The sequence below is a fragment of the Hipposideros armiger genome, unplaced genomic scaffold (genome assembly GCF_001890085.2).
Source record: "Hipposideros armiger isolate ML-2016 unplaced genomic scaffold, ASM189008v1 scaffold_1664, whole genome shotgun sequence".
In the NCBI taxonomy this organism is placed as follows: domain Eukaryota; kingdom Metazoa; phylum Chordata; class Mammalia; order Chiroptera; family Hipposideridae; genus Hipposideros; species Hipposideros armiger.
In genome coordinates this window covers 123,714-136,818 of record NW_017733014.1, presented here as the reverse complement: position 1 = coordinate 136,818, position 13,105 = coordinate 123,714, and the positions used below count along the sequence as shown (strand labels likewise).

The 13,105-nt window shown below is 45.3% G+C and overlaps 1 protein-coding gene across 1 annotated transcript; it reads right to left on the bottom strand.

Annotated features, from left to right (window-relative positions):
* Positions 1-834: 834 nt before the first annotated feature.
* On the bottom strand, positions 835-2,871 carry LOC109377969 (disintegrin and metalloproteinase domain-containing protein 29-like). Its single transcript, XM_019634442.1, has 3 exons — positions 2,582-2,871; positions 2,229-2,299; positions 835-2,039 (listed from the first exon to the last, which is right to left on the bottom strand). The coding sequence occupies exons 1-3, from the start codon at positions 2,869-2,871 to the stop codon at positions 835-837; spliced, it is 1,566 nt and encodes a 521-aa protein (XP_019489987.1).
* Between the last annotated feature and the right edge of the window lie 10,234 nt (positions 2,872-13,105).

Genomic DNA, 13,105 nt, shown 5'->3' with positions numbered 1-13,105 from the left:
ATTTCGATACAGACTGGTTTTCCAGCCCCACAGACCTCAGGTGAAGGCTGTCTGTTATTCACCATCACTCAGCTTACCTTCACTCTTCAGTCCTTTGAAATGTAGAGGCAACAGGAAGACAGGAATTAACATCTGTAGGCCAGTGGCACAGATAGCCATGTCTACCTGATTTTCTGATTCAATGTCACTGAGCACAGCACTCGGCCTTCCACACAGGGACGCTTGCTTTCCAGGGTGACACAGGTTGCACTCGGCAGAAGATGGACCCTCATTTCTCAAGGTCCACAGCCCACAGCCCACAGCCCACAGCCACCCCGGGTGACACAGGCAGGGCTGGCAGGGAGTGGCCCAGCACTGCCATTGCCGTGAAGCCAGTCTGGGTTTAGAGGTTGGTGACCTAGAGAATGAGGAAAACCTCGGTGCTCAAGAGCACTGCTGCAGAGCAATGTCATGAATTGGCCCCTAAAGGAACCAGGGTCGACTTTCATGAATTCTGGGACAAGAAACCACAGGTCAAGACCCAGCTGCTGACTTAGGCCTCCTCTCCAGGCCAGAGTCTCGGGCTCAGTTAGGCTTTTAAAGGCTTACCAAAAATGTAGGAGACACCAGCGTGTGGTTTCCAAGATTTATTTCAGGGTGCTACTCAGAGACCTATCAAACAGCGGTGGTGTGAGAACGCCAGACCTCTGGCCTCACTCATGATGTGTGGCCGGACCCCCGTGTCTCCTGCAGAGTGACAGGAATGTGGACTTGAGCTCTGCCATGTAGTTTCTGATTCTTTCACAGATGTTCCTTCTATGTTGCCTACAGTTGCACGGGGGTCGGGAAGCTCGTTTATTGTTTAGCTCCCACCGTCCCTGCTGCGACTGTAGTGCTCTTGATAGTTCTCACATTGGTGGCCACTCCAAGGAGGACTCCCGCTATGATGGCATACAAACGGCCGACGACCACTCTGAAATACACCACTAACTCAATATTTTGTGATACCGACCGCATTCTTCTCGGAGGGGGGCCACTGTTGACACTCCCACCGGCACCTTTTTGTATGCATTCTGGAGGCTTCCAGCCTACATGGCAATGGCAGTTGTTTTGATTGTTGCAAACTCCTCTGCGGTTGCATTTTGAAGGCTCACAGTCATATACTATTGCAGCCATAGTACCATTGCAGTAGGTATTAAGACAGAACTTTCCAAAGCCACAGGGGGTACCAGTTCTCACATGACCAACGTCAGTTGTCTCTGTCCCACGGTGCAAGTCCACCCCAAAGCACAAGACCCCTGATATCAGAGACTGATGGAACCCGACATGCTCCTGCAACCGCGGCAGATGAGTGACATTGGTGCACTGCAGCCGTCCACATTTAATGTCTTCTTCCCTGCAAGCATCAGGATTGAAAGCCACAGCGACTTTCCTGCAGTGCCCGAATCGGTGGCCTTTTTTGTTTATAGCATAGCAGACGTCTGGACCCTGCACGACCCCTTCACCGAAGATCTCTCGGCAGTGCATGGTGCGGTCGGTGCAGTTGCCATGGTAGCAGTAGCCCTCCTCTGTGCACGGGGTTCCATCTTGCAGATAAACATTTTCAGGGCATGTGGAGGTGCTCCCCAGGCAGTACTCGGGGAGGTCGCATACATTCTGGATGGGTCTGCAGAGCGTCCCAGGAGGGGAGTAGGTGCAGTTTGTGCAGCACCTGTCTACATCACAGGCGCTCCCAGGCGTCAGACTACAGTCGCTGTTACAGCACGGGTTGCTATAACAGTGCTTGAAGGAGCCGCAGTCACACTGCTCGCCTTCGTCCACGACGTCGTCTCCACACTGAGCGACTGCCAAGGTCCTGTTTGTGTACACGATGTCAGTCATGAACAGGCATGATGGGGCATGGTCCATGGTGAAAACATTTTGCAGGTATGAGAAGGAACAGTTGCTGAAGACATCTGTCAGCACAGGGTATCTGTGCATAATGCAGGTGGTCCTTCTCTGGCAAACACAAGTGTCTGCATCATAGTGCAGACCAATAGTCCTCCCAATGTGCTGAGCTCCTATAATAGCGAGCAATAAATAGTGTCTGCCCAGATGACCCAGCATGACAAGGTTTTGATAGTTGCATATACTAAATATTATTGGATTAAAATCAAGTTCATGTGGCCCAGGTTTAATCACAACTAAGGCTGAGTGTGGCTTAAGAGGCTGGTAAATGACTCGTTCATAATACTTAAAAAATGGGCTACCTGGCACGTCATAGGAGCTCATGGAGGCTGGGTCCCCTTCATGAAAAATGACCATGACGCTGATGTAATACCTTATGTCAAGACTTTTGTAAATGGAGTTAAGCAAACTGCCTATACTCCTCAGGTAATGGGCACATTGTGACATATTATAGAACAGATTGTAAATTGATTGTGCAGCTATGAGGCAGCCTTTCATATTCGCTCTATGGGACGCATAAAGTTTGCTGCTGATCCTGGGGGCTGCACTAGCGTTTGCTTGAGAGAAGGGGTCCCTGGCCTCCTTGTATCCCAATCTGTATGTGGGTCCTGTTGCATTAGTGTCTGCCACTATCTGAGAAACAACGTGTTCAAACCTTTGGGAATCCTTGAGGGGTTTGATTTCATAGGCAAGGTCATCCAGCTTCATAATGCCTTCCAGGCCCCCATCGCATGTATCCATGGTGACTGTGGAAAGGGGAACACCCTCCAGGTAACCGACGTAGTAACAGTCCAGGGGGACAAAGGGGTAATCCATCTGCAAGGTTCCTTGGTCATCCTGAGTCATCAGCAGCAGATGTCTGGGCCAAAACAGTTTCTTATGCCACATGCGGATAACATGTCTCTGGCCCCCGAAGCGCAGGCTGTAGGAGAGCCAGCCTGTCATGGGAACGCCTCTGCCACGGTGCGTCTCCTTCCTGGGAATCACCACCTCAGAGGAGATGTAACGCCACGAAGGACGACCTTGAGAACACTGGACTGGAGACAGCGCTGCCCAGAGCCCAAGTAGCAAGAGGGGCGTCCTCATGGTGGCCTGGTCCTCTGTCAGCCGCGTGCCCCTGCTCAGGGACATGTCAGTGAGAATGAACCATCTGCTGTGGCCACTTCCTACCAGGGAGGCTCTGGCAGGCAGGAAACACTTCCTGCACCCTCCTCTGAGTGGGTCACCTGAGGGGATTGGGTAACAGTGCAGGGCGTGGCAGTGGGTGGGCCTGGCCATTAATTCAGCTGGGGCTGAGGTGGGACAGGTGGGCAGGCCACGTCTACAAATGCTAACATGGAAATAAGAGAAGAGAAGGAGGCAGAGGCGTGTCTCCATTCAACACGTTTGATCTTTCCTCTAGCTATTTGAACATATGATGTAGAATCGCAACACAGTTGACTTCTCCACCAAGTCTGACCCCGTCCTACTCCTGAATCTCTGTTCCCCTTGTTGTGAGCACTTGCTTGGCAGACGTTATGCTAAGTGAAATAAGTCAAACAGAAAACACAAATACCAGATGGTTTCACTTATATGTGAAATCTAACAATAAAAATTTTTTTAAAAAGGCTCATAGATACAGAGATCAGATTGATGATTGCCAGAGGTGGGGGTGGGGGAAATGGGTGAAGGGGTCAAAAGGTAAATAGGTAAATGATAAAGAAGCAAAAAGACAGTTTTAAAAGCCAAAAAGACTAGCAAATAGCAAAAGGGTGAAGTATGTAATATTTTATAGCTCAGTGGGCCTACCATTTTGCTAAAGCAGGATGGGGGGTGGACAGTAGCAACAGCATCCCTGGTTATAAAAAACATTTTTACATGCTAAATAACCCAACATATTAGCAACCGGGCCAGAGATTATTTCTGTGTGTTGAATTAGGGTTGAGGCTTTGCTTCAACTCCTCTGTTCCTTAATAAGCTCCTCAAAAAGTGAAGAAAACTATTCCAAAGGTTTCCTGAAGCCACTCCTCCCTGGAGAGTTCTACAGTTCACTTGTTTCTGCTTCTCCATCCTCCCTCCCCATCATCCTTTTCTCCCCAAAATATCGCCCAATCCACTTCCACTGTGGAAAAGCCAACAAGAGCCCAGGACACGGGGAAGAGAAGTTTCTACCTGAGTCACAGCAGTGGCTGCCCAGCACACTCTTGAAGCCACAAGTGTGAACCAAATGCAAAACGTCCCCTCCAGTGACAACACCAGTATGAAGTCAGTGGTTTGTCTCACCTTGGCCTGGGCAGGCCTCTAGGAATGTCACGCCCATTCTGAAAAAAACAACAAGATATTGGTGTGTTTTGTCCTCTGCCTGGTGGCTGGATCTCCTTGTGAGTCTTGCAAAGATTTCATTATGAGCCTGGGGTGTCTGGCGTTAACACACAAGTTTCCTCTTGTCCCCAGGTGTCCTGTCCCAGGTGCAGCTGCAGGAGTCGGGCCCAGGACTGGTGAAGCCCTCGCAGACCCTGTCCCTCACCTGCACTGTCTCTGGTTACTCCATCACAACCAGTGGTTACTGCTGGGGCTGGATCCGGCAGCCCCCGGGGAAGGGGCTGGAGTGGATCGGGGACATATGTGCTAATGATAACACTAACTACAGCCCATCCCAAAAGAGCCGCACCTCCATCTGCAGAGACACGTCCAAGAACCAGTTCTCCCTGCAGCTGAGCTCTGTGACCACCGAGGACACGGCCATGTACTACTGTGTGAGGGACACAGTGAGGGGAAATCAGTGTGAGCCCAAGCACAAACCTCCCTGCAGGGGACTGGAGGGCTGGGCTGCAGGGGGCACTCGGGACACCAGGGGGCGCTCAGGACACCAGGGGGCGCTCGGGACACCAGGGGGCGCTCAGGACACGAGGGGGCACTCGGGACACCAGGGACGCTCGGGACACCAGGGGGCGCTCGGGACACCAGGGGACGCTCAGGACACCAGGGGTGCTTGGGGCAACAGAGCATGGGGACCAGGTCATGAGCAGGTGAATGGGGGGATATATCCTCTGATAGTCTGGTCAGTGGTTTTATTCTCCATGAGTAAACAGCCTCCCTAAGGATTCACTGTCCCTCTCACCTTAATGTATCACATTTCCTTTAACGCCATTAGAAGAAGTCACTTACTGTCTCTGCCCAACTAATTAGTTAGAAGGAGTGCTTAATATTTCCTTTGGTCTCTACTCCAGGAAACATTTCAAATTTAAGGAGGCAATTGGGAAAGTCATTGGGCAGTGAACGGGGAGATGTTACCACAGCACCAGCAACCAATGACCTCAGGCTGCGGTAACAAAGGGGCAGTCTGCTGCCAGCCTGCCTCTATTAAACAAAACATGCAAGTGCTTTCATCTAACACAAAAAACAGTTTGATATAATTGTTCTGTATTTTGAATTTCTAGAGGTTATGAAAATAACAATATCTGAAATGAAAAATACATGGAGTAAGATTAACACTGAAGATTAAACTTAAATGAACCTAAAGAAGTGTAACAGAAATTATCCAAATAGAACACAGAGTAAAGTTTCAAAAAAATAGTCAAGTGACAGTAATGTAAGAGACAATAAAAGCAGTCAAGTATATACATGTAATGGGAATCCTAGAAAAAGGAGAGAGGGAGGACCAAGAAAAGTTTAAAGAAATCATGGGCAGATATTTTCAAAGTGTAATGTAAGCTAGAAACAGATCTAAGAACACCAAAGCACCCCAAGAAGCATAAACAAAGAAAATTCAATCAAGGCACATCAAAATCAAATTCCTGAAAACTAGTGAAAAGGAGAAAAATCCTAACAGCAGCAAGGGAAAAAAAAGATATGTGGAGAGAGGAATAAGATTAATAAAAACATCAAGCTTCACAAGAAAAACTACCCAAACCAGAAAAAAATGGGATGACAACTTTAGAGTGCTGAAGGAAAATTTAAAAGCCATCAACTTAGAATTATAAGCTAAGTGAAAACGTATTTCAAAACTGAAGACAAAACTGAATGAAAATGAAATTACAAAACATCAAAATTTGTGAGATGCAACTAAAACAGTGCTTAGAGAGTAATGTATAGCATAAAATACTTATGTTAGAAAAGAATAAAGATCTTAAGTCAATAATCTAAGCTTCTACTTTAAGAAATTAGAAAACGAAGATCGAAACCAAGCAGAAGGGAGGAAAAATAAAGATGAACAGAAATTAATAAAGCTGAAGCAGAAAAATGATAGAGAGAATAAATGATGCCAAAAGTTGATTCTTTCAAAAGATTGATAAAACTAATCAAATGTTAGCTTGACAAAGAAAAAAGAAAAGTGACAAGGTACCAATATCAAAAACTAGGATATATAAAAACATCCCCCAATGTATTTTATGAGACCAGTATTCTTTGTAAAGTCAGCACAAAGAAATAGAACTACACACTGATATTCCTTATTAACATAGATACTAAAATCTTTAACAAAATAATAGCAAATCTTATCAGCAATATAGGAAAATAACACTACATCATGATAAAACAGGAATCATCTCAACAATTCAAAGCTGGTTCAATTTTTTAAAGATTTTTTTATTGGGGAATTGGGGGAAGGGAACAGTGTTGGGGAACTGGGGAAGGGGAACAGACAAGTTGCTGTCCTTTTGTTTCTCAGTCTAGTTGTGGAGGACGTTGCTTCACTGGCCCATGTTGGTATTATCATTGCGCTCTTCCCGGGTGAGGCAGATCGGTTGCCCACCATTGGACGGCCGCTCACAGTGGCTCTTGGCAGCTCACACTGGCTGCCAGCCACTCACAGTAGCTCACAGCAGCCCACTGCAGCCCCACTGCAGCCTACGCCATCGCTGGTGACTCACCGCGACCCAGCTCCAGGTTGAGCTGTTGTTCACCATCTTAGCTGTAGAGGTGCAGCGTCACTGGCCCCGTGTGGGATCCAAACTGGGGCCCTGCTGCTCAGAGCTGGCGTCCCAAGCCAACTCTTAACCAATGCACCACTCAGCTGGCCCTGGTTCAACATTTTTAAATCAACCAAATTAATCCAACATATCAACTGTGTAAAGAAAATTCACATGATCATAAAAATTGATACAGGAAAGTATTTGACAAAGCATGGAATTCATTCACAATTAAAAAAAAAACTTTCAGTAAACTTGGAATAAAAGGGCACTTCCTCAATCTGATAAAGGGAAACCAATGGCTAATATCATACTTGATGATGGGAAGTTAAATGATTCCCCCTGAGATTTGGACAAAGACAAAAATGTCCACACTTAGCACTTTTAGTCAACATTGTACTTGAAGTTCTAACAAGTGCAACAAGACAGGGAAATACATAAAGACAAACAAATGTGAAAGAAAGACATGAGGTGTCCTAGTTGCACATCACATATTTATCTAAGAAGAAAAATCAAAGCGATCTACCTCAAAATCACCTGGAATTAATAATTGATTTAGCAAGATCACAGGTCAATACATAAAAGTGAACCTATTTCTATACACTAGCAATGTATAAAAGGAACCCAAAATTAAAATAAAAGTATAATTTTCAATAATCCTCCCCCCAAAGATTAAATATTTAGATATATATCCAACAAAACCTGTAATGGACCTATATGCTGAAATTTACCAAATTCTGACAAAATAAACCGGACTCTAAACAAATGGAGACATAGATTGGAAGATGCATCATAGAAGATTTCAATTCTCCACAAATTGATTTGCAGATTTAACAAAATATCACTCAAAATCTCAGCAAGAATATTTGTAGATATAGACAAACTGATTTTTAAATTTATAAGTACAAGGTACAAAGGAACGGAAACATCCAAAACAACGTTGGAAAAGAGGGGGGAAAGGTTGTAGGAATCACCCATCCAATTTTAAGACTTATAATTAAGAGTCATAAAATCTATGTGGGATCAGCAAAGCAGTAGATGATGGGACAGAATTGAGTTCTGTGTGGAAAACCATCCACACAAATATAGATTTTTGACAGAAGTCACACAGAGTTCATCTTAAATTCACCTGGTAACTGGGGTGGCCATATGTGTTTGCTAGTTGCTTTTATCCAAAGGAAAATTAAGTTTCCCATACCTTGATGACAGGAAATAGGTTAGCAACATTGAGCCCTGGCTCATGCTGCAGACTTTTCTAAAATCTCTCAGAGGTTCACAAACCCAAACAAGCAGCATCTGGCTTTGGCGTGTCCTGTGTCTCTGGCTGAGCAGCCCTAAGCCCAGCACTTGCAACAGCTGACCTTGGTTCTCGGCTTGGCCTCTCGAGGCACTTCCAAGCACAGCACAGGTGTCAGCCATCTCTGGATTGCTTTGTGGTTCATGCCAGGTGGCCTAGGGCAGGACACAGACTGTGGCTGAACTTGGCCTGCAGTGGGTCCCCTCTCAGGGGGCCCCGGGGCTGGCAGGCCCAGTGGTCAGCTTTGCACTGGGCCCTCACCTGGCTGCCTCCCCGGAAGACATACCCAGGAGGTGAATTGGGCAGGCACCAAAACCCTGCTGAGGCAGATCCTGCTCTGTAGGGTCAGCCCCGACACCACAATTCCTCCTCCTCCACCATCGTCATGGCCAGCTCTTACAACCAATGAGTCGAAGGGTCAATCCCTCCTATTGACATGCAAATAGCAACCAAGGCTCAACTACAACAGGAGGGCACACACAGCCCACACAGGAAATACACCTGGAGCCAGGGAAGGGAATGGGTTCTCACCATCTGTGGCAACATGGATAGACCTGGAGGGTGTTGTGCTGAGTGGAGTGCCAGAGAAAGACAGATGCAATGAGATTTCGCTTAAATGTGGAATCTAAAGGACAAAATAAACAAACAAACCAGAAACAAACTCACAGATACAGAGAACATATTGATGGTTGCCAGATAGGAAGGGGTTGGGATGTGTGGGTGAAAAAAGGGGAAGGGATTAAAAAATAAAATAAAATAAAATAAAAAATAAAAATTGGTAGTTACAAAGCAGTCATGGGGATGTAGGGTTTAGCATAAGGGGTATAGTCAACAATATTGTAATAATTGTGTATGATGTCAGATAGATACTAGATTTATTGGGATGATAGATGGGAAGGCATTGAGGGCAGGGTAAAAAGGTGGAGGGATTAAGAAGTACAAATTGGCAGTTACAAAATAGTCATGGGGATGTAAAGTACAGCAGAGGGAATACAGTCAATAATAGGGTTGTAAGTATGTATAGTGCCAGCTGGGTACTAGTCAGGGGATCACATCTTAAATTATATAAATGTCTAACCACTATGCTGTACACCTGAAATTTACATAAAATAATATGGAATGTCAACTGTAATTGAGAAATTAAAAGGGGAGTGGTAGAAGGGGAATCAGAGGCTCAAATTTCCATGACAAGTCATGGGATGCAATGTACAGCGTAGGGATAGAGTCAATAATACTGTGACAGCGTGGGGCAGTGTCAGGTGGTTGCTGGACTTATCATGGTGATCACTTCTTTAGGTCTATAAATATTGAGTAATTATGTGTACACCTGAAACTAATATAATATTGTATGTATATTAAAATAAAAATATTTAAAAATTAAAAAAAAACATGTTGGGATTTTGATTGGGACCAAATTGAAAGTATAAATGTTCTTCAGGGACAACTGGCATCTTAACTTTCCACCCAGAGACACAGTATATGGTCCATTTCTTCATTTATTCATATTCTCTGAGCATTGTTTTATAATGTTCCATGTACAGATCTTGTGCATCCATTTCTAGATTTATCCTAAGGTATTTTGTCATTGTTTTTAATGTCGTCGCAGTTTTTTTTTCCTTTCCAAACTCATTTTTTAAATTTGTTTGGTGCTTGTGCTAAAATACCCTTGACTGTACTAGTCTGAATTTGTTGAGATTCTTTCAGATTTTCCACGTGTACAACTTCGTGGTGTCTGAACAGGGGAGCGTTGCTCTGCCCTTTGGCCTCCGTCCGGTGCGCTTCCAGGACAGGCCTGGGGTGCGGGGCGGCGCCGCAGCGGGCCTTGCAGGGGGAGCTGCGGGAGGGCCCGGGGCAGCCGCTCATCTGCGAGGGTCCTCATAGCGCCGGAAGCGACAGCCACGGCTCTCCTCCAGTTTCCAAAGCTGCCCCGCGGGGCCTCGGCCCGACCCTGGGGCAGGTCTTCTCCCAAGCTCTACGGGCAGGTTCCACCCCTCCGTTAGAACCGTCAGTTAGACCGCCCTCCCTCATCCGGCATCACAGCTGCTCCCAGCCCGGCCCAGGAAACACGGGGCGCTTCCCAGAAGGAAGCTGGCCGTGCGTCTGAGAGCCCGGAGCTGTCCGGCTGGGCCTGGGTCCCACGCAAGCACGCCTAGACCTCCGTCTGGGCTCAGAGTGCACAGGTGCCCCAAAGGCAAACACGGTGGCGGAGATGAAGCGTGCGCGTGGAAACGTTTCTTCTCTTTCTGGCCACGCTCAGACCTGAAAACAAATAAGGAAGAACCCCATGAAGGTGCTGATAAGGGCATTTACCAAAAGTCATAGCTTCCTGCCATGCAGGCGGCGGCTCTGTGACGAGGTTACACGTGCTGTCCTGCCGTCTTCTCTCACACTGTGGGATCTGCGGTGGTTGCAGCCCTGGTCAGTCTCCAGAAGTCACACGAGGGACCGTTGGAGATCTTGCTTCCTAGCAACTGTCATCAGTTTGGCTGAAACTCGTATAAAATTATCTACAGGTTTGCTCATTTCTTATGTCAACATATTGTTTTTTCTTCATTTAAAATATAACTTAATACATGTTTCCCTGCCATGTGTAGAGGAGATTATTAAAAATTTGCTACAAGGATAACTTTTAAAGCGTTTTCATGTGTTGGAGAAAAACCAAGTTTTCTTTAGGGCTGCCAGTGACTGTTTTTTTAGAAATGAGGCTTTTCCATCTATGCCTCCTTCCACCTGTGAAGTTTTTGCATGTCCTTTGATTTTAATCCATGTAAAATTCACAACATAAAATTAACCACTTTGAAGTTATCAACATAAGAACATCCAAACCTAAGAAGAATTTTTATAAGAATTCATTTGAGCCAAACTGATGACATACACATATGCTGGGGAATAAGATCTCAAATGCTCTGGAGGATAACAATTTGCACTTTCTTTTATGCATTTGGAATTGAGGGAACATAAGTAAGATTACATGAAGGTGGGAAAAGGCAAGGTGGGGATTAGATTACAGGATAGTTAACATTAAGATTAATGCCCTCTTGAGGGTGGTCACGCTTCCAAGGCGGTCTGGAAAAGAGGATCTTCAAAGGTGTGTTAGCCCAGATGCACAGAAACAGTGGACATAGCTGGCTTAAGGCAAAGGTAACCTCTTAAAAAAAAGTTATAGGTCTGGGTGTGACTACCCACCATGACCTGCCCAGTTAGGAATTTATAATCAGATCACTCTGTGAGGTGACTTTTGGTCACTGACCTTGTACATACCTCCTTTTTCATCCACAAAGTGTACAATTCGGTGGCATTTAGTACATCCATTATATTGTGCAACCATCACTTCTATCTAATTCCATAGCATTTTGATTACATCATAAAGACACCCTGTACCCATTAAACACTAGCTTCCCATTTCCTTCTTTTCTCGGTCCATGAAAACCACTATCCTGTGTATTTCTCTCAAACTAGAATTCCCAGAGTCGCTGAAATAGCAACCTGGGGAGGTGGGTGTCTGGAGTCTGACGCTGAGCAGAGACTCCTGTAACACACCCATTAGCCCTCGAGAGAAATCAACTCCTCTTCATGTGTCTGTCCTGTGATCTTCCAGATAACAGAAATCTTGTTTTTCTTAAAACACGAGCTCATTTTACCATAAACCAAAGTAACGGATTCAATCTGGGCCACTATTTCCATCTCTGCTGGCCTAAGATATAAACCGCTACCCACCTTTCTGTTTTCTCTGCCGTTGGTAGACTTCTAGTGCTGTTACTATTTTCCCCTTTTATTCTCTATTTGTTCAAAGTGAGTTACTGAGAAGTAACAGAAGCAAAATTGTGGAGTGGGCAGCTCCAAGTCCTTGTTTCCCCACAAAAACATCAAAAATAACAGAAAAATTTCAGAAATGACATTGTCAGACTCTGGAAAAGTCAAAGGTTTGCAGCAGCTAAGTGAACACTGAATCAAGTAAATGCTACTTGAAAACAGAAGTAAAGCTTTGTGGTGTTTTTACTTGCCCATGCCCACCACCTTCCCAGCATTATGGCTGTATTGAAATGGGAGTTGCCCATTTTCCCAGTGTAGGACACTGGTCCTAGTTCCAGAAGGAACAGAGCGGACCACATTCAAAGATTATTGTATCTGTATGTTCTAGCCTGTCTGGGGTTACTGGAAGGATTGATACAGAGAGTTCATATCTGTTTCACCTAACTCAAAAGCAGGCCCTAAAAGCAGCAGCCATTACTTAAAAACACTGCAAGACAGGGCTGGCCAAGTGGTTCAGTTGGTTAAGAGCTCGCTCAAGAGCGTGAGCTCTGAGCAACAGAGTCACCGGTTCGATTCCTGGCCCGAGCCGAGCCGCCGCTGAGCTGCCAACAGGTGGCAGGATGGCTCAGCTAAAAAAAAATAATAATAAAAAAATAAAAAATAAAACACTGCAAGACAACTTAAGGCCTGCAGATGCCTGAGGCAAAGACATGGTCAAGACACATAACAGGCTGCCTAAAATGCAGTAGGAAAATCTGGGGAAAGTCTTTGGGAAATTAGGAGATTCAAAAGCACCCATATATATGGGGGGAACGTAGAAACCAATATGCATGACCAAAGCAAAATGCATGCTCACAAAAATCCTGAGAAGATCCTAAGTTTGGACCTTGGGCTGACTCCTAGATTCAGTGCCAGCCTAGTAAGAATGGAAGTGCCTGAAGGCACAGCCAATCTCTCAGTCTGAAGACTGAGAGAGATGTTTGGGGGTTTTATTTTTTGTTTGTTTATTTTTGCTTTGTTTGTTTAGCTCCTGACATTCAAGGAAATCTCTGTGAAAACATGAGCTGAACATGATTTAAAGAAACTGAAACTTCAGCTATCACACACCACAAAGAATTCAGTCTTTGCAAAAATAGATTGGAAAACTCACCAAAACAAATGGACTACTGCAGCCTTCAACAATCAAAACACACACACACACACACACACACACACACACACACACACACACACACACACA